General features: G+C 45.6%; 1 protein-coding gene across 1 annotated transcript in view; it reads right to left on the bottom strand.

The window, feature by feature from the left end:
* DTNB (dystrobrevin beta) overlaps positions 1 to 21870 on the bottom strand; it is a 256908-nt gene that overhangs the window by 3608 nt on the left and 231430 nt on the right. The window contains 3 exon segments of the mRNA XM_088841232.1: positions 2110 to 2195; positions 5345 to 5434; positions 6224 to 6398. Coding sequence (XP_088697358.1) covers positions 2110 to 2195; positions 5345 to 5434; positions 6224 to 6398 — 351 coding nt within the window.

Genomic DNA, 21870 nt, shown 5'->3' on the forward strand with positions numbered 1-21870 from the left:
ACTGAGGAGAGGCCCTGGGAAAAACTATTGGGGAAGGGAGGGTACAAGGGGAGAGAGGCCAAAGAAGCAGCTGTTATGTCTTGAGCCAAGAACATTCCACATGAAAGCCGGGATCTGGCTGGATTGTGGGTGTGTGCGTGCATGTGTTTGCAGGGTGTGTTGACACAAGCGTAAATCTATCTGTGTCTCCTCTTCTCTTCACCTCTTGCGGTACAGCCCTCCTGCCTCCTTCCTAGTCCCTCATCGGCATGCAAAAGTCAGTTTTCTCTCCTTTTCTCTGCAGCATTTCTAGACATTTCAAACACCACTGCCCTCCACTGCTGACCTTTTGACGGCTTTATGCCAAATACATCATTCTCATTAATTCATCATAGCTGTTGTCCACTTTCTCCCAGGCCTCGCTCAGACTTGCTTGATGACTGCAGCACCTGGAGTGTGTTTTTCTCCCCCCGACTCCTCCTTGGTGATTCCAGTGTCCTTGCTGACAAACTCCAAAGACCCCTCTCTCTCATCCACACGAGCTGCTAGGGGCAAGCGCTCTGGACCTTCCCCTTCTGAGGTGCTCCCCTGTTCTCATCACAGCCTCCTTTTCTGTATCCACTTCTCTCCACTCTTCCTTAAGACTTCTTTCACTGCACTTGGTCTCCCAGTCCGTTCAGACTAAAGATGGGTGCTGGCATTAGAGACACCTGGGCTGAGTCCAGGCTCAGGCAATTACTACCTGGACACATTGTTTAACCGCCTTAGCCTTGTCTTTGGAATCCTTTCCTCATGGAGCCATGGAATTAGACAGGAGGAGTGTGTTAAGTACACAGCCTCCAACAGGGACCTGAGCGAGCTGGGCCAGCTCCCTCTCATGCTCCACTTTCGGCATCCTCAGGGTAGCCACCTGCCTCTCTCACAAAGTGCTCTCCTGCATGCCACCCTATTTCCTTATGTTTGTGAATCTACTGACATCCTGCAACATGCTGGCCACTGTTCTAGGCACTGGGGATACAACCTGAACAGAACACATGAAAGTCTCTGTCCTGGGGAGCTCACATCTTGAAGGAAGCCAGCAATAGATGTATTAAATACATCACAGAAATAACAGCTGACTCTCAAATGTCCAAAGAGAACTGTATTATCTGTTTAGGATCATGTAGAAACATGAAGATTAAGAACATGAAGTCAAGAGTTAGGAAAACTCAGTTCAAATCCAACCCTTAACCACATGTGGTGCCAGTGGTAAAGAACCTGCATGCTGATGGTAGGAGATGTAAGAGATGCGGGTTCAATCCCTAGGTCAGGAAGATCCCCTGGAGGAGGACATGGCAACCCATTCCAGTATTCTTGCCTGGAGAGTCCTATGGACAGAGGAGCCTGGCGGGTTATAGTCCACAGGGTCACAAAGAGTTGGACACGACTGAAGCGACTTGGCACGCATGCAAGCTGTTTGATCTAAATTTCTCTGAGCCTATTCACTCACTGGTAAAATGGGAGATATCATTATATTACATATCTCACCGAATTGTTGAGGGCTGAATGAGATTATACATGGAAATCATTTAGCACAGCTCTCTGAACATAACAAGTTATTAAGAAGGTTTTATATACAATAAAATGAGGATGCCTTACTGTCCTGGCTTAATACCTTTCTCTACTGCTTTTAATTCCTCTGAGAAGCCACAAAACCATTTGGCTATTCTATCACAATAATCTCTGCCTTTTAAGAAACCTTCCTGTATTTATAATCCTACACTTAAAGTTTGATGACTAACTTTTCCTGCCACTTCCTTTTACCTCCTATTTTGCGTATCTTAATTTTGCTCTCCTAACTGTATCCTAAATTGAGGCAAGAGGTCATGTTTGGCATTTTACTCATATCCACTTCCTGCATCCCATCCAACTTTCATAGTGTCAGGAAACTAGGAAGCTTTTTTTGTTGATCCACTGACAAGAACACCTCTAGGGAAAAACCTGGTGGCCAGTTGGGAAAGGCTGGGAGAAGGATCCTCAGGGGTCTGAAAGCTTTGGGGAAAGGTGGTGGCAGGCAGGAAGGAACAAAAGGGAGAGGGGGCTAGGACTCTGGCGCCCATCAGACTAGGGGTCCTGTGGAGCTGCCTTTACCTCTGTCCTTCCCATTCTGCATCGTCTCTTCTTTTTCCTCTGCATCTTCCCCTGCTGTGAAAACAAGTCCAAGGAGGCCAGTGACCCTTCAGCCAGTAGAAGCATAGGCAGAGGGAGAAGGAAGGGGCTTAGCAGGCTAGGGATGAAACCCTAGCTAAAGGGTCATGGCTGCAGGCCTCCAAGGGTGCTGCAGTCACCTGGTCTGTGCCCCGCGTGGCACATGCTGCAGCATCAGGTCCCCATAAGCCCTGGGCTCAGAGCAGTAGTGCAGTCTGACGTCACCCCCACCCAGCTTCTGGCTCTGTTGCTAGTTTCTCTAAGGGATGACATCTACTAGGAATATGGTGAATACCTTGCACTCAGGTTCAAGAAAAGCACCATAAAAATGTATAGCAGGGAATAACTAGATGAACACTGGCTTCCGTTTAAAAAATAATAATAATAAACTAGAGGTTTTAGCAGACAACAAACTTAAAATGACTGAACAGTGCCAAGTGGCAATGTGGCGAAAAAGCTAATGCCATCTGAGGCTGCTTTCCCAAGAGGCCTGACTGGGGAGGTGGTGGCTCACCGTTCTGGGGAGGGGGAGGGGGTCACTGGTGGAAGACCCCTTGTGATCTGGAGATGTGCTCAGTCTCAGGAACTCACTTTGAAGTGGGGCCTTGAAACACTTGGCCACACCCTGGTGTGGACACGCGGGATGGTCAAGGGAAACCTGTGTCGCGTGAGGAATGGCTGAGGGAACAGTGAACAGCTGCCTAAAGAGGAGAGGCCGTGGGAGAGCCATGTTGTCTGCCTTCAAATACTGGAGAGGCTAACGTGAGAGGGAGGACTGAGCTCCCTCTGGAAGCTTCTGGGGGGGTTGTGGAATGAGAATAAATGCGTTATAGAAAGGCAGATTCTGGTTCTCTGATAAGCAAGAACTCCCCAAGGAGTAGAACTGGTCATGAAGGAACTCACTGGAAATATTCAACAGAGGACTTTATACCAGGCAGCAACCTGGATTAATTGGCTTCTGAGATGCTTTCAACTCTAGGAGTCCATTACTCATGCAAAAATTTCAAAAAAGATGAGGAACGTAAGCTATGGATATAAACAGTATGTCCAGGATACATATAAAGATAATCTGAGCAACTAGTCTCGACCTCATGAGAACCTCGATAGTGACAGTAGAAATGTGCTGGTGTTGGGCAAGGCTCCTCCACTCATTGAGAAGCTGGCAGCCTTGCACATAAAGGAGTTTGCTTCTGTGTCCGATACTGTGCCAGATGTGGACCCAGTCCACATCTACTAAGGACTTCAAGGCATTGGAGAATGAAGCATCCATGAAAGAGGTCTTGGTGGGATTGCAGATTTGACCCCTTGTCCTGCATGGGGATGAGGGCAGTGCAGTGGTAAGGGCATCAGCTTAATGTTCACACCTAAGCTCTAGGACCAGCTTGGCCCCTTTGAGCTGGGTAACTTTAGCCAAATCTCTTTACTGATGATCATTCACTGCACTTCTAAAGTAAGGGGAGTGGGGGACTTCCCTGGAGTCCAGTGGTTAAGACTCCGTGCTTCCAATGCAGGGGGTGTGGGTTTGATCCCTGCTCAGGGAACTAAGATTCCACATTAAAAAATTAAAGTACGGGGAGGGGACAATGTGATCTCTGAGGTACCAACCAAATACATTACATAGCTTTATTAAAGCCATCCTTTCCTACCAGGAGAGATGGCTGAGTATTCCCATGCACTTACTTTTTTATGAAGCTGTGCGGTCTCTATGTGTTTTGTGTTTAATGATGTCCAGTTACCCCTCAAACTCATGTGATGAGCTCATGAACCACGTATTTTGCACAAACCCTAACAAGCAGCCATGAGGCACATCTGTGGTTAATTTCCATTGCCTGAAATCCCCTAAGAAATTCCCTTCAAAAGTGGGATTTCTGGCATCGGTGGGGAGCTATATAAGGGAAGGGACTTTCTGATCACCCATAAGGTGATCTCAAAGGCAGTCTCCTCTTCTGTTTATGTGTATGTAGAGGGGGAAAGTGCTTCTAAAAGGGATTGAGAAATGGTACCAGAATGAAGACAGTGCTACCATCATGCTCCCTCAACAGGAGAACTGACATCTTATCAACTGTATTGAAAAAACCAACCTTATTCTTTTCTAAACAAAAACAGCAGATCTGAGAGCAAAGTCATTGGCCAGACCTCAGCCTGTCTCATGACAACTCTAAAAGTGTATGGTTTCGCCTACAAAGGTATGAAGGACTACTCAAGGCTTGCCTTCCCTAAGTGCATGGATGGATGATTTCAATGTATTATGTTTGAGTAAGTATGTGTGTCTGAATAGCCCACGGAAAAACTGCTTTATATCTTTATTCAACAACCTTGTTAAGCTATTTCAAGGTATCCAAAAGCATGGTATTAGGTGAAAGGAAACAAAAGAGGGCCACCTGTATGAGTGACCCACAGCACTTAGGAAGGAAACCTGTTTGCTTAATATATAATATAGGAATCTGACCACCATAAAAAAAATTAGTAAAATATCTGGTGGCTTCAAAACTGATTCAATCATGGGGATTCTTGCAGATATGATGATATGGGAATGGCCTATTTTTTTTTCTCCCCCTCTTGGGTTTCATGTAGGGGGAAATATGCCATGAGGTAAGGGTCTCGGGAAAATCAAGGGAAATAGCTGCGAGACAGACTGAGAAAGAAGTCGTAGATAAGATTGAACATGTGGAGTGAAGGAAGCACCAGACTCAGGTCATGAACTTCCAGGGAAACCAGAGCCTCATCACGGACAAAAGGAGAGAATAGGGTTTCGAAACCAAATCAAACAGAAGAAGCAGAAAGGCAGCGGGAGGAAGTCCAGAAGCTTTTGTGGCTGATTCGGTTCCCCGTCGTCCAGGAAAGCTCCGAGACACAGCCAAGCAGGCCTAGGGAGAGAGCAGCTGTGGAGGAAGTACAGGTGGAAGACATAGTAAGCGAGGAAGGGGCCCGACGGAGCCAAATTCCTTTAAAGTCAGAACTGTGTCTGGTCCACAAGGCGTGCTCTTAAGAGAAACTTTAAGTGTGTGACCACATGTGGGAGACAGGCTCACAGGGGAAGGCATCCAGAGAGTTCCTGGAAAGCAAGGAGGCCGCACGGTGAAATGAGGGAGGTGCGTCACCACGCGGCGGGTGGGTGGCAAGGAAGGTAGGGACAAGGAGGGGAGGCGGGAGGCTGGGTGGGAGCCCTGGGCGTCACCTGAGTGGAGCTCCTTCACCAGGGATGACATGGTGTTGGTGATGGAGTCGGCAGCCACCAGCAGGTCATTGCGGAGGTTTCTCCTCGTACCTGAGGAGAGGCAGAGCAGATGGCGATGCCTGGTGGGTAGGTGGGTGGTGGTGATGGCGGTGGGGGAGACAGCTAAGCAGATGCCTCAGTCGGCTGGCCCCGGGACTTGGTGTGGACTCCTAAGGGAAGATGGGCCGAGCAGCTCTGCCTGCTCCCAGGCACTGGAGCCCAAGGCCGTGGTTCTCCTCCCTCTTCTCTGAAGGCAGGACCCTGTCACCTCTACACTTCTCAGCCACAATCAAAGACTGGACTGCAGAACAAACCCTTGGGCAGGACTTACTCTCAGCTCCACCTCCCTGCTCTCGTCTCTGCCCGGAGACAAGACAAGACTTCCTGAGCAGCCTTGTCTTCCACCCACCACAGAACAGGGCAGGCCATTAACTCCACGGACAAGGCGCCTTCAGCAAGGTCGGATTCAGAGTTCTAGCCTCCTTCTCCTGCTTGCTCTAAACACTTTGCAGGCCAAGCACTGACTTTGGGAATGATTCCATCCAACTCCTCGGGAGGAGGCAAAGCCCAAAGGACAAGGCACTTCCCACAACCCTCCCCAAAAAGAACACAGAAACCCAGGAGGCCTGGACCTCGCACACATACAAGCCTGCAGACCTCCCACTGCAGACCAGCCCATCGAATGAGAAGGGGCCAGCACGAGACTTGTTTCTACTGTACATGAAAATCTGATCATTGAAAGCTAAGTGCACAAAAGAAAACAGGGAGAACCACAGCAGGAGTCTTGTCCACGTTTCCAAACCCCTTTAGCACTTCATTTTCCTCTGTTCCCGAACTCACCTTGGGCGAAGGCCTCCTGCATGTCTCCGCCGACTCCGCTGAGTGGGTCCTGCCTGAGTGGGTCCTGCGGGCAGTGGGTGGGGGTGGAGCCAGCAGAGGTGGAGCGCACGGGCATGGGTATGGGGCGTCCGCCTCCGTGAGTGGGTGATGTATGCGGTGATCCTGTGGCCTGAGCCTGGGAGAATCAAAGAGATAAAGTCTGTCATCTCCTGAACCTTACCTCTTTGAGGAAGGGGCAAGTGCTTTTTCTCAGTCAACCTGAGCCAACCTAGGGCTTCAGTTCAGCAGTGCAATGCACTGCATGATCAGATTTGAAAGAAAAGAGTCAGGCTGCCTCCAGGACTGGAGAGAGGAAGAAAAGGAGCAGGGAAACAAAAAGGGAGAAGGCGAGAGAACAAGGGGGAGGAGGAGAAGAGGCAGCGAGAACACTGAAGAATAAACTAAAAGTGGAGGGAGAGTGGAGGCGTGCTCAGGGAGGGAGGGTAGAAGGGCCTTCCAGGTGGACAGATGGAGCGGGGTAGCTGGTGGAGGATTTGGGAGGGGCTGGGGTCACAGCTGGGAAATAATATGCAAACATCTTTCATTTCTGTTTGCAAACACATTTATGTGCATCATCTCATTTGAGCCTCATAACGACTCGAGTAGTATCCATTTTAGAGAAGAAAGACAAGGATGAAGACAGTAAGAGCTCTGTGTCAGGGCTGCACAGCTTGTCAGCGGGAGATGCTGGAACAAGCCCTTCTACTCCCAGGGCAATGACATGCGTTCTTTGCACCTCTGCAGCTGCTGGGCTGCGGGGAACATGCCTGATGAGTTTGCGGGTCAGGAGCCCAGCCGCTGGCAGTTCTCAGGAGCCGAGTCATCGGGCCTGTCACGCTGCCCTCGTCAAGCACACAGTGTGGTCTTCTGTGAGCCATTCCATGGGGACTGGGTGAGAACGGACACACGTTTACTGGGAAACCGAGCCTTCCGTGGGAAGGCTCTGTTGCAGTTTTGGAGAAAGCTTGGAGTCATGGGATAAAAACTTAAAAACTCCAGTTAAAGGGAGTCCGCTGAGATTTGGGCTCTGCAGCTCTTTAGAGGAAGGGCAACTGAGGGTAGCATAAAGACTAGGGTTCTCTTTGGAAGCAAGACTGGGAAAATATAAGTCAAAGTGTGCAAATAAGTTCAAAGGAAGATAATTAACTTTGGGGAGCTGGCTCAGAAACCCCACATACAGATAGAATCGGCCGCCCCGAACAGGCTGACAGGGGGCCTCAGCTCAGCTTCACCCAATGTGAGTGCTGGACTGAGAGGAAGCGGTCTGTTTTCCATCATTCTTGCTCTGATTCGTGTCTGTGTTTTAATCTGAGAAACTTGAAAAATACAAGGCAAGCTTAAAAGTACAACATAACAGACCATTCAAATTGATATTTAATATTATGTGAAATTTATTCTAACACTTCAGATAAATCCAAAAACCCCTTGACTACTAATTCTTTCCAGTCCCTTCTTCTCTTCCCTTCAGAGGCAGCCATTATCATAGATTTTGTGTGAAACTTTTTACCTATGTGTACATATGTTGTTATGAATAATATATGATATTTCATGCCTTTAAATTTTGCATGAATGGGTATCATACTGCACATATCATGTGGCAATCTGCTTTTATCATCTAGCATGCTTTAAAATTTTTTTTATTGAAGCAAAGTTGATTTACAATGTTGTGTTTAACTTCTGCTAAAAAGCAGAGACATTACTTTGTCAACAAAGGTCTGTCATGTATGGATGTGAGAGTTGGACTATAAAGAAAGTTGAGCACCGAAGAATTGATACTTTTGAACTGTGGTGTTGGAGAAGACTCTTGAGAGTCCCTTGGACTGCAAGGAGATCCAACCAGTCCATCCTAAAGATCAGTCCTGGGTGTTCATCAGAAGGACTGATGTTGAAGCTGAAACTCCAATACTTTGGCCACCTGATGTGAAGAGCTGACTCATTTGAAAAGATCCTAATGCTGGGAAAGATTGAGGACAGGAGGAGAAGGGTATGACAGACGATGAGATGGCTGGATGGCATCACCAACTCAGTGGACATGAGTTTGGGTGAACTCTGGGAGTTGGTGATGGACAGGGAGGCCTGGAGTGCTGTGGTTCATGGGGTCGCAAAGAGTTGGACATGACTGAGTGACTGAATTGAACTGATACAGCAAAATTAGCAAAATTTTGGAGATCTTTCCATGATACAAATAAATATGAACTTATTAGGCCCTTACTTCACATTATATACAAAAACTAACTCAAAATGCAGCATATCAAATATAAGAACTAAAACTGTAAAACTTTTAGAAGAAAAGATTCAGTTCAGTTCAGTTCAGTTGTTCAGTTGTGTCCGACTCTTTGTGACCCCATGAATCACAGCACGCCAGGCCTTCCTGTCCATCACCAAGTCTCGGAGTTCACTCAAACTCATGTCCGTCGAGTCGGTGATGCCATTCAGACATCTCATTCTCTGTCGTCCCCTTCTCCTCCTGCCCCCAAACTTTCCCAGCATCAGAGTCTTTTCCAGTGAGTCAACTCTTCGCATGAGGTGGCCAAAGTATTGGAGTTTCAGCTTTAGTATCAGTCCTTCCAATGAACACCCAGAACTGATCTCCTGTAGAATGGACTGGTTGGATCTCCTTGCAGTCCAAGGGACTCTCAAGAGTCCACAGTTCAAAAGCATCAATTCTTAGGCAATCAGCTTTCTTCACAGTCCAACTCTCACATCCATACATGACCACAGGAAAAACCATAGCCTTGACTAGACGGACCTTGGTTGGCAAAGTAATGTCTCTGCTTTTTAATATGTTATCTAGGTTGGTAATAACTTTCCTTCCAAGGAGAAGGCATCTTTTAATTTCATGGCTGCTAGACAACGACTTTTCAGATTTGACACAAAAAGTATATATTACAAAGGAAAAAATAGATAAACTGGACTTCATTAAAGTTAAACACTATTTTCAAAGGACATCTTTATGAAAGTGAAAAAAGAATTCATAGGATGGGGAAAAATTTTTGCAAATCATGTATCCCATTAAGGATTTATATTAAGAATACATACACAACACTGTAAATCAACTATATTTCAATAACACAACTAATTTTTAAAAAAGAATATGTAAAGAACTCCTACACTCAATAATAAAAGGACAAGTAACTTAAAAAATTAAAACAAAAAAAAAGGACAGGTAATTAAAAAATATGAAAATGATCTGAATAGACAATTCTCTAAAGAAAATATGCAAATACAGAATAAGCATATGAAAATATGCTCAATATTATTAGCCATTAGGGAAATGCACATCAAAACCACAATGAGATACAACTTCACAACCATACTCTTAAGATGGCTATAATAAAAGGACAGATAATAACAAGTGTTGACAAGGATGTGGCAAACTCAGAACTCTCATAAGCTGCTGGAAGGAATGTAAAAATGGTGCAGCTATTTTAGAAAATGGTCTGGCAGTTCCTCAAAAGTTTAAATATTGTGACAATTCCACCCTTACATGTATATACTGGCCATAAATGAAAATCTATGTATACACAAAAATTTGTACACAAGGGTTCATAACAGTATTACACACAATAGCCAAAAAATGAAAACAAATCCAAATGTCCATCAACTGATGAATGATTTAAATAAAATGTAATACATTGTTTCAACGGAATATGATTAGGCAATAAAAAGCAATGAAGTACTGATACACGCTACAACATGCATGAACCTTGAAAATATGCTAAGTGAAAGAACCCAGGTATAAAAGACTACATATTGTTTGATTCCATTTATATGAAGTGTCTAGCATAAGCAAATCATAGAGATGGAAAGTAGATTAGTGGTTGTCTGGGACTGGGTGCCTGGGAGGAATGAGGAGGGAATGCTAATGGGTTTGGGGTTCTTTTTGGAGGAGGGGAAATGTTCTAAAATGGATCATGGTTGCACAATTCTGTGACTATATTAAAAACTATTTAAAATAATGAAGTGTACAGTATATGACTTATAGCTCAATAAAACTATTAAAAAAGACACACTAACAAAAAAAAAGCTAAGCCACAGACTGGGAAAATATCTGTAAATTATTTATGCTAAAGGAAGAGAGTTTCAGAAAAACATCTATTTCTGCTTTATTGACTATGCCAAAGCCTTTGACTGTGTCGATCACAATAAACTGTGGAACATTCTGAAAGAGATGGGAATCCCAGACCACCTGACCTGCCTCTTGAGAAACCTGTATGCAGGTCAGGAAGCAACTGTTAGAACTGGACATGGAACAACAGACTGGTTCCAAATAGGAAAAGGTGTACGTCAAGGTTGTATATTGTCACCTTGCTTATTTAACTTCTATGCAGAGTACATCATGAGGAACGCTGGGCTGGAAGAAGCACAAGCTGGAATCAAGATTGCCGGGAGAAATATCAATAACCTCAGATATGCAGATGACACCACCCTTATGGCAGAAAGTGAAGAGGAACTCAAAAGCCTCTTGATGAAAGTGAAAGAGGAGAGTGAAAAGGTTGGCTTGAAGCTCAACAATCAGAAAACAAAGATCATGGCATCTGGTCCCATCACTTCATGGGAAATAGATGGAAAAACAGTGGAAACAGTGTCAGACTTTGCTTTTTTGGGCTCCAAAATCACTGCAGATGCTGATTGCAGCCATGAAATTAAAAGACGCTTGCTCCTTGGAAGGAAAGTTATGACCAACCTTGATAGTATATTAAAAAGCAGAGACATTACTTTGCCAACCAAGGTCCGTCTAGTCAAGGCAATGGTTTTTCCCGTGGTCATGTATGGATGTGAGAGTTGGACTGTGAAGAAGGCTGACTGCCGAAGAATCGATGCTTTTGAACTGTGGTGTTGGAGAAGACTCTTGAGAGTCCCTTGGACTGCAAGGAGATCCAACCAGTCCATTCTAGAGGAGATCAATCCTGGATGTTCATTAGAGGGACTGATGCTAAAGCTGAAACTGCAATACTTTGGCCACCTCATGCGACGAGTTGACTCAGTGGAAAAGACTCTGATGCTGGGAAAGGTTGGGGGTGGGAGGAGAAGGGGACGACGGAGAATGAGATGGCTGGATGGCATCACCGACTCTGTGGACATGAGTTTGAGTGAACTCCGGGAGTTGGTGATGGACAGGGAGGCCTGGCGTGCTGTGATTCATGGGGTCGCGGAGAGTCGGACACGACTGAGCGACTGAACTGAAAGGAATTATGGATCTTCACAATGATTTTTTGGATTTGATACCAAAAACAAAAGCAACAAACGCAAAATAATAAGTGAAACTACATCAAACTAAAAAGCTTCCATAAAGCAAAGGAAACCGTCAACAAAATGAACAGGCAATCTACTGAATGGGAGAAAATATGTGCAAGTCCTACATGTGATAAGCAGTAAATATCTGAAATATAGGAAGAACCCATACAATCCTGAAAAAACAATCTGATTTAAAAATGTGCACAGAAACCGAATAGACATTTTCCCAGAGGAGACACAGAAATGACCAACAGGTATATATGAAAGGGTACTCAACATCACAAGTCATCAGGGAAACACAAAACAAAACTACAATGAGATATTACCTCATATCTGTTAGGATGGTCATCATTAAAAAGACAAGAGATAGCAAGTGTTGGTGAGGGTGTCAGAAAAGGGAACACTTGTGCACTACTGGTGAGAATGTGCAGCCATAGTATTGAGGTTCCTCAAAAAATGAAATCAGGGGACTTTCCTGGTGGTCTAGTGGTTAAGAATCCATCTGCCAATGCAGGGGACAGGGGTTCAATCCCTGGTCCAGGAAGATCTCACATGCTGTGGAGCAACTAAGCCCATGCACCATAATTATGGAAGTCCGTGTGCTGTACAGCCTGTGCTTCATAACAAGAGAAGCCCCTGGAATAGGAAGCCAACAGAGTGAGAAGTCTACACAGTGCAAAGAGTAGTCCCCACCAGCAGCAACTAAAAGGAAAGCCCGAGAGCAGCATCGAAGACCCAGCACAGACAAAAACAAACACATAAAATATCCATAATTTAAAAAAATGAAAAACAGAACTATCATATGATCCAATAATCCCACTTCTGGGTATATATCCAAAGAAAATGAAAACAGGATTTTGATGGGATATCTGAATTTCCATGCATACTTATTCACTGCAGCAATATTCATGATAGCTAGGATATGCAGACAATAAGCGCCCATCAGCAGATGAATGGATAAAGATGTATTATGTATGTTCAATGGAATATTATTTAGTCACGAGAAAGAAGGAAATCCTGCTGTGTTATTTATGTTCAGTGAAAAACACCAGACAGAGAAAGACAAATACTGCAAAGTATCATCTCTATGTGGAACCTAAAAAAACGAAAAAAAAAAAAAAAAAAAAACCCACACTCAGAAACTGAGAGTAGCAAAGTAGTTGCCAGGGACTGAGTGCTGGAGGAATAGGGAGAGGCTGGTAAAAGGGTGTAAACTTTTGGCTGAAATATAAGGTCTGAAGATCTAATGTCACATGGTGACTACAGCTGATAATATACTATCGTATAGCTGAAATTTGCTCAGAGAGAACAACTTAAATGCTCTAACACACACAAAAGATTAATATGTGAGGTGATGAATGTGTTAATAAGCTAGATAGAGAAATCCTTCCACCATGTATACATTTAAGTCGCTTCAATGTATATATTTTAAATATCTTATAATTTTATATGTCAATTATATGTCAATAAAGCTGAAATAAATACAGAATAAACTATAAGAAAGAACTTGTGTCTAGAACATATAAAGAACACTTGTAACTGAATAAGAAGACAGACAACCCAATTATAAAACAGGCAAAGACTTGAATATACATTTCATGGAGTAAAATATAAAATGAGCTAAAAATTACATGAGAAATGTTCAATATGAGTACTCATTAGGGAAATGAAAACCGAAATCACAAAGAGATTCCACTTACCCTACTGAAATAGCTACAATCAAAAAGACTAACAAGGATATGGGGAAATGGAAACCCTTGTGCATTGCTGACGGAATCATAAAATGGTACAACCACTTAGGAAGACAGTTTGGCAGTTTCTTAAAATGTGAAATGCAAACTTACCATAAGACCTAGCAATTTCACTCCTGAGTATGTACCCAAGAGAAATAAAGACATATGTTCATCTAAAACTTGTGCACACATGTTCATTAGCAACAGTTTAATAGGCCAAAAGTGGAAATAACTCCAAAGTCCACTGACTGGCAAATGACTTAACAAAATGAGGCTTATTCATATAATGGAATACTATAAAAATCTTTTTTTGATGTCTTTACCACCATTTAACTTTTATAATAATCTTCCATTGACAATTCTATCTTGTGAAATATTCTATTTTTGTCCGTGGCTATAAAACATTTATTATTATTCTTTCAGGGTATGTATCTTTTCTTTCCAACTAGTTTATAAACACCTTAGGAGTCCCATTTTGGCTAGATTACATTATCACTTACTAATCACTGCATTTTGGGAAACAATCACCTTTCACCCTGTAAGTATTATCAGTCTCTGCCTTTTTGGCCATTTTTATGGGAGAGGGGGCATATGTGTGTGTGTTCAGTCACTAAGTCATGTCCGACCCTTTGCAACCCCATGGGCTGTAGCCCACCAGGTTCCTCTGTCCATGGGATTCTCCAGGCAAGAATACTGGGGTGTGTTGCATGCCCTCTTCCAGGGGATCTTCCCAACCCAGGGATCAAACCTGCATCTCCTGCACTGGTAGGTGGGTTCTTTACCACTGAACCACCAGGGAAGCCAGGGGGCAAATAATAGAGCAGAAGATTCAGCCTTGTTTGAAGGTACTTAGGAACACCAGACCTAGCAGTTTTGGTCTCAATCCAAACAAGATAACGAAACTGGGAACAGATGAGAGAATCTGCAGAGAAGGCAGGAAAGTCTGATGCAGAGGCCTGGCTTTATAGGAAAGTCCTAAGCTGGCACAGTAGAGGATATAGGAGATTGCAGAAGTGGTGGATCCTGGCAACACCTGGGCCTTCCCAGGGTGGAAGGAAACAGAATAAAAGTTGTTTCCTGGGTTGCCTGAGCAGCCTCAAGGAAGGATCCTATGCAGTCAATAGGCTGATACTGTGAGAAGCAATGAGCCCAAAGCTGTCTCTCAGTCACAGAGGAGTCAGAGGATCAGTGAGGTCAGGTGTGGAGCCTGGATGCTGGGGAAGTCTCTGAACTCAGATGCCTTAGCCACAGAAAGGGGGTTGCTGCCTGCGAGAACCTGGCTCGGCCACAAGCAAAGGACATGATGGCCCCAGCAACATATCGCCTCGGAGCTGTGGATACTCCTCCACTGATGCTACAGCACCCTGCACAAGTCTCCAGGATGCAGCACTCATTTTGGGTGCAGGAAGAGGGTTAAGAATCTCTAAAGTTGGGACTTCCTTGGTGGTCAAGTGGTTAGGACTATACCTTCCAATGCAGGGAACGTGGGTTTTCTGGTTGAGGAACTAAGATTCCACATGCCACAGGGCAACTAAACCTGCATGCTGCAAATACTAAGCCCAAGTTCTAGAGTCTAACTCCGCAATAAGAGAAGCCTGCATACCACAATTAGAGAAAAACTTGTGCATCATAACCCAGCTCAGCCAGGAAAAAAAAAATCTCTGAAGTCACTGACTTCAGAGTTTGCCTGAAACGCCCAGACTAAGTGCTCAGTTCAGAAAGTGAGAACTCAAGAGGAAAACTAAAGCCACTCAAATAATTTTTCCCCCTAAGTATGTGGCCTGTGAAATTCAAATTGACTTCACTGTACGAAGGGCCAACCCAGCATTAAGCATGTGGCAAGGACTCAATAAACCTCACTCAGGGAGACTGGAGCCAGCATCGCTGCCTGAGGACTGAATGTCAGAGCCCTAAGATCGGAGATGAACAAATAGGTTGCTTTTTAAGAACATGAAACTGAACCTCTGCAAACAGTTTAATAGGAAAATGATGATGGGGAATGAGGTAAGAGGAATGGACGGAGTAGACAGCCGCATGCGGCTAAAACTCTAGGATCAGGAAATGAATCCTACTGACCACCATCAGCTTGAAAATAATCAGCCCCCCTTCCTGGGATCACTGCCCAGGACATGCCTTCTGAGGAAGATAGAAACCAGACTCCTGATGTTGTCTTTGCTCAGAGCAGTGGAAAGAGAAAAGCTCTTCTCAGACCCCTGGGAAGGCACAATTTTCTCCATGGATCTCAAGCTTCAGTCCCTGGCTTTAGGATCATCCTGGATTAAAACACAGCTAGGATAGAGCTGTCAGGAACCTTCCGTGGATTCTGGGTCCAGCAGAACAATGCCAGTTTGGCATCCTTGTGGGCCAGTACATCCCCAAGGCCCCAGGAGAGGCACAAGTCACAGGCAGCCGATATGCAGGGACTTCAGCCAGGCCCGAGGCAGGGAATCAGGAATAGGGTTGATTTGGGATGAGGTACATGTCAGTGCAAGGGAGGTCAACTGACTCTGCTCCTGCATGGTTTCGAGAACAACAATCTATTGAAATACTGGAAGCACAGCCCTCTCTCCTGCCTTCAGGCCTCTATTCTTGCTGTTCTCTCTGCCAGAAGCACTGCCCCCCTCCATGTGTCTGACCAGCTCCCACTGGCTTTCCGGCTGACTGCTTCACCGTCACCTCCCTCGGACCCCTGCATGGCATTAATCTCACCTCTCAAATTTATCTTCCTTACCATTGTGCTTACCACATGTAAAGGCTTAATAAATATTTGTTAAACGACAAGGAGGTGTATCAAGTTTCTGACCCTTTTCCTTCTGTAATGGAAAGCGGGAATGCAGCCAGAGCGGGCAATGAGCTCCAGGGAAGACTAAATGTATCGCCATCAATAAAGCTTTATGTGAAATGCTTTAACTAGGTAACTGACTGTGGTGGGCAGACCCCTGAGGGGGCCTCCAGTGATACCCTCCCTCCCTGCAGTCACCGTCTGATGTAATTCTCTCCCCTTGAACATGGGCTGGCCATAGTGACTGCCTCTAATTGAAGCAGGCCAATGAGATAAGACTTTTGAGACTGGTTGATGAGAGACATGACTTCCGTCTTGTCCACATGTGCTCTCTCTCCCTCTCACCCCCACTCATACTGAGGAAGCCAGCTGCCATCGTGTGAACTGCCCCGTGCAGAGGCTCACCTGGCAAGTAGCTGAGGGCAGCTTCCAGCCATCAGGCCAGTGTTGAACTGTGACCCTCAGTCCTACAGCCCACAAGGGATCCTACTAACAATGATGTGATTTGCTGAGCCCTGAGGTGCCTGCAACCTTGTGAGAAACCCTGAACCTCAGCTTGTGAGAACCCAGCTAAATAGCTCCTGGATCAATGACCCACAGAAGCTGTGAGTTAGGTTTGTTCTTCTAAGTCATTAACTTTCAGTGTATGTGCAGCCATAGATAACTTAGGTGCTAAGCTTGATTTTTTTCTTTATACATTATTAGATCAGCCACATCTGCAGAGCATTTGACTGAGAGGGAGTAGGAGGGAAAAGCTGGGGATGCGACCAGGCCCACAGGCCCTCATGAGATGCCAAAGACCCTGGAACGAGGACCATGGATGAGAAGAGAGGCGAAGATATGGGTTCAAGAAAAATTCTTCCTGATCTGAGAATGTGCCTAAATCCCTCAGCATATGAGCCTGTCCTGAGGCTGAAACTTTCGACCTCTTTGTCGATGACAACAGGACCTGGAGACAATTCTCGGCTACAAGTCCACTAACTTGTAGAGGAGGGGCTGCCACAGGCACCAAGAGGGAATCTGACTCTCACCCCGGGTGAACGCCAAGGAGGCACACTGAGGCTTGATGGGAAGGGAACGGCTTTGAAGTCCAGAGATTTGGGCTTTTCTATCATTAGTACAGCATACGCATTTAATGTTTCTGGGGTTCAGTCTTCTAACCTGCAAACTGAGTGGCTTCACTGATGACCTGTGAAGCATTTTTCAGATGTAAAATCTGATGATGCTATGACCTTCACCAAGTTTACCTCATCTCAGAAATACCGAGTCACCAAGGCTTTGCCTTGGCTACAACCACCCTGTTAGTGAAGGCTCTTCCTTTGCGGGGGTGTGGCAGCCACCTCAGGGTCACAGAGGCTTTTCTGCTTCTAGTTTCCCTTTCTCATGAGCAGAGTCCACAACAGAGATGCCGCCCTCAGGCCCCCTGCACGCAAAGCCTGTGGGGAGGTGCAGGGAGCAGGCTGTTGGGGGCAGAGGAAGGGCTGTCTCAAGGAGACAGTTCAAAACAAGGTCCTTCTAACTCCATAAGTAGAGTGGAGTGTCTGGAGCACTTGCAGCTGGAGGCAGAGTCACAGGACTCATGGCAGCGCTCCAGCTTGCTGACAGGCACCTGCAGCTCGGGTAGAGACAGCTCATTCTCTGCCCTCCGCAGAGACAGGTTTGTGCCAGACAGACACACTGAAGTCACTGCAGACGGGAGCACTGCAGTGAGTGATAGCACCATGTCTCAAAGGCCCAGCGCAGTCCCAAGAGGCAGGCCCTCCCCACAGAGACTGCTGAGTGCTCCCTCCACACAGAATAAACAGATCTAGAAGCAGCAGCACAACTGGGGGCTGGGGGAAGCATCACTGTTGGACCTAGAGATTATGGGGAACCTGACTCTCTCATAGAAATCAGCGAAAGTGGAGGGACTACTCAACTGTCTCTTAAGGGGGCAGGGATAAGCTGTCCAACGAGGGTCCAAACCGCTGCATGCCTCTGGGTTTCAGCTGCTGGGAGAGTGGAGGTCAGCCTGGGAAGGCTTCATGACATGCTCCCTGGTTTTAAGGTTTCCAGAGACAAGGACAGTGGTACCTTGTTGAAATACAACCTATTACAAAGGCCTGAACACAGCACAGGCCAGTCATGTGTTCAACCAATAACTAAATACAAGAAACGCCCTGTAACTCAGGTTCTCTGAGTACAGAGGTCCCTTGTAGTTGAGAACAATTCTGTTGGAAAGACAGAGCTAGAGAAATGTTATAATCGGAGAGGCTCTCTCCCCTACTGGCCCTTTGCTTCTTCTCAATCAGCAAAGACTCTGAGACCCTGAGAAAACTACATATCGTGTTCCAAGAAAAGAGATTGGAAGTTACGCACATCATGTCAGAGGGTTCATGATCCCAGGAAAATAGGCTCTGTTTCAGTTCAGCATTTATCTATAACTGAGGAGAGAGCTGCCTTGAGAGGTCATAAGGTCACAAATAAATTAGAGGGTGGGGATTTTTTTTTTTTAAGAAGTTTTATTTATTGAAAAAAAAATTTTGGCTGCACCCTGTGACATGTGGGATCTTAGTTCCCTGACTAGGGATTGAACCCATGAGCCCACACCCCCTGCATTGGAAGGCAGAGTCTCTCCTGGCCCTCCAGGCAAATCCCACCTGGGTGTTCTAATTGTCCTACACTGCAGGGAGACTCCTAAGCACACTGGGATCCCAGCACCAAGTTTCTGAGGTCAGACGGAACATGCATCAGATGAGATGTCTCACTGCCGAGGCCATGCAACAGAAATGAATTTCCACCACAACCGAGAAATGCAAGAAAGGAGAATACGGTGATTCTGACTTAGTCTTCTGTTTGAGTGCAAATCTAACAGTGGAGCCAAAACAGGTGCAGAGAATGCCAGAGAAGGTGACTTGAGGACACTGTGAGTGAGACAGGGACTCACGCTGTGGCAGAGAGCGGGGCCGCACAAGGGGTGAGGCTTTCTTTGCAGCAGGAAAATGATGTGTGTGCTGTCCTGGCCACGCTCGGCCATCTCCAGCAGGGTGCCTGGCACACAGTAGGGGCTCCATAAATACTATATTTCCTTCCCTTCTTTTTCTTGATGGAACAGGTATGAGTTTTTTTTTTAATCTCCCTGATACACGTTTATCATCAGGTAATCAAACCCAGGGAGGCTCATGGCAAAAAGCCTGATCTTGAGAGTTCATGCCCTCGCCAGAGCAACTATTAACAGCATCCCCTCCACACACACGCCCAGTGACAACTCTGAGCTAAGCGGTTATCATGGTAACAGAAGGAGACACTTGAGTCTCCATTTTTCTCTCTCTGACTCATGGACACCTGCCAGGTAGCAGATGGCCTGTGTGGACAATTACCTTCATTTTGCTCCAGTGTATTCAAAATAAACAAACTGGCCTCTTTGCTGCTGATTTTCAGAGGCCCACTCAGAAAAACAACAGCAACAACACCCCAAGGAAACAACATTGGGAGAAAGGAACTACAAGTCTGAAATTTAGATGAGGTTGCCTCTCTCTGCATGAACATGCAGAGAACTGGGATGTGTAGAGAACGGACTTCGTATGTTTTTTTCTTTAACAAAAAGTTAAAAACAAAAAAACAACCCAAGACTATTTTGAGCTGGTGCTGAGGGTGGCTCTGCTAGGAAAATGCAGCTGTCTCATCGAATGTGGAAGTAAAAGGAGAGGGATTATCTGATGCTGCACTGTCTGTCCTGCTGCAAGATTTGAAAATAATTGCCTAACATGACAAGAGTTAAGACTTCGGGAAGTCAGGCCCAGGGATGGAGGTGAGCACATAGGAGAACAGGTTTGAAGAGAGAAGAAAGACAGTCACGTGGCAGTGAGCAAAGCAGAGGCCGCGGTTCCCTCTGGGGTGAGTTAGAAACAGGTAAAGAACATGCCTGGAAACCTTCCTCCCTCCCCAAAGTGTCTACCTCTGAGTGCAAGGACGGCGCAGCTTTTAAGGACGAACTTGGCCTCTAAACTCCCGAGAGAAGGGCCAGAGAGTTTGATGATGTGTCTCTTCTCTCAACACTATTAGTACACATTTATGGTGTGTGTCTGCTGTAAGGATGGGGCCACCAAAACACCTGTCCTGAGGTCCCTTCGCAGAGGGCAGACACCTGTCTGTTCCCACTTCACTTCAGGATACTCAGGGCTTACCCATGACCTGTCACCCACTGTGGGGTTAACTGCTTTGGATGGGAAACAGAAATGTCAGGATTGGTAGGTTCTGTGATCACGCTGCTGGCAACAGGGAGGTTATGGTTCTCAGTTTTCGTGACTCGGCCCCTATTCAATTTGAACTAAATTACATAGAAGACAAAGTTTACCCAAGGCTGAAAAGGGTGGGGGCAAGGTGTCTAGGTATCTTTCTGGGTGGAAGGAGGAAAGCATATTAAGTTCCTGAGACTGTCTAAGAAGAACAACCTCTTAAAAGTCACCATAAACCCAAAGATCAAAAGAGAGTTGAAATTTAAACTTTTAGATAGGGAAGCTCATAAATTCCAAGACTCAAATTACCCTCTTTCTGTTTGTTTCTCCTAGTTTGACCAGGTCTATTTGAAAATGGTATCCCATTAGTTCTCATCATAGGACTTAAAAGCTAGTTCTCAGCAAAATGATCTGGGACCTCACTGAAGGAAAAATCCTTATAAAATGAATACCAAACACTGAGATTGTGTATTAGAAACCAAAAGACGACAGGATTCCAGGAGAGCAGAGTCCTTAATGCAGACATGAATTCAATGATGGGTCAGGCAGCCAGAACCTATCAAAGATATTTTAAAGTTCAGTGAGTCAAATTTAAATGCTGCTTCTGGGTAAGTAAGTAAAACTTGTATGATGAGGTGGGGGACCTGATCCAGCACTGCCACTCTTTGTTGAGTCCCTGTTCTACATAATAAGATGGTTAAAATCCAGGCTTAGCAGTCAGATGGACCTAGTTTGGATTCCAGCTCTGCCACTGACTAGCTGTGTGACCTTGGGCCACTTACTTAACCTCTCTGGGCTAAGATTCTTCACATGTAAAGTGGAGATTAAGTGTATCTTCACAGGTTAGTGAGGATGTACATAAGATGCTTCACACGCTGGCTCATGGGGTATGACCTGCCACAATTCCATTTCGACAGGTGCAAAGTAATGGTATAAAAGGGCAAGGTCTCCACTCTCCGCAGGTTCCCAGCCTCCTAGGCAATTTGGCATGTAAGCAGCTGGCCTACAAAGGAGGATGAAATAGCGGAGGTACAGAGGAAAAGGAACATAGAAGCAAGCGGGTTGAACTCTGACCTTCCAGAACAGGGTAAGGTTTCACAGGCGAGGTGGCATCTGAGAGTGTCTTGGATGGTATAATTTCAATAGGCAGAAGCGGCTCAGGAAGGGCAAGCCAGGTGAGGAAAGGGCACAGAAGCTCGCCGAGAGAGGAGGCTGGGCGTGGGGGTGGGTGGGGAGCATGTGGGGACACCAGCATGCAGGGAGCACAGAAGATACATGGTGGGAAAGACAAGTGTGGGCCACAGTCATCTAGAACCTTAAATAAATGGCCATCAAGTTCATTTACTAGGCCATGGCAAACTACAGCCCATGGCCACGTCCAGCTCGCCACCTGCTTTTTCAGTCTGTGAGCTAAGAATGGTTTTCACATTTTTAAGTGGTTTTATTTTAAATGGTTATATAAGTCCTTACATAATGCCTTTGATTTGGTTCACAAAGCCTAAAATGTTTACTACCTAACTCTTTAAGAAAAAGCTTGGTGCCCCTGCTATGAGCAATGGCAGATGGAGGCTGCGCAGGCTTCCGAGGAGGGATGGGTGTGGTCAGTCTGGTCGGATTTAGGAGTCTGGCTCTGAGGCA

The sequence above is a fragment of the Moschus berezovskii genome, chromosome 11, assembly GCF_049115385.1.
Source record: "Moschus berezovskii isolate FMDL1 chromosome 11, NW_MosBer_1.0, whole genome shotgun sequence".
NCBI lineage: Eukaryota > Metazoa > Chordata > Mammalia > Artiodactyla > Moschidae > Moschus > Moschus berezovskii.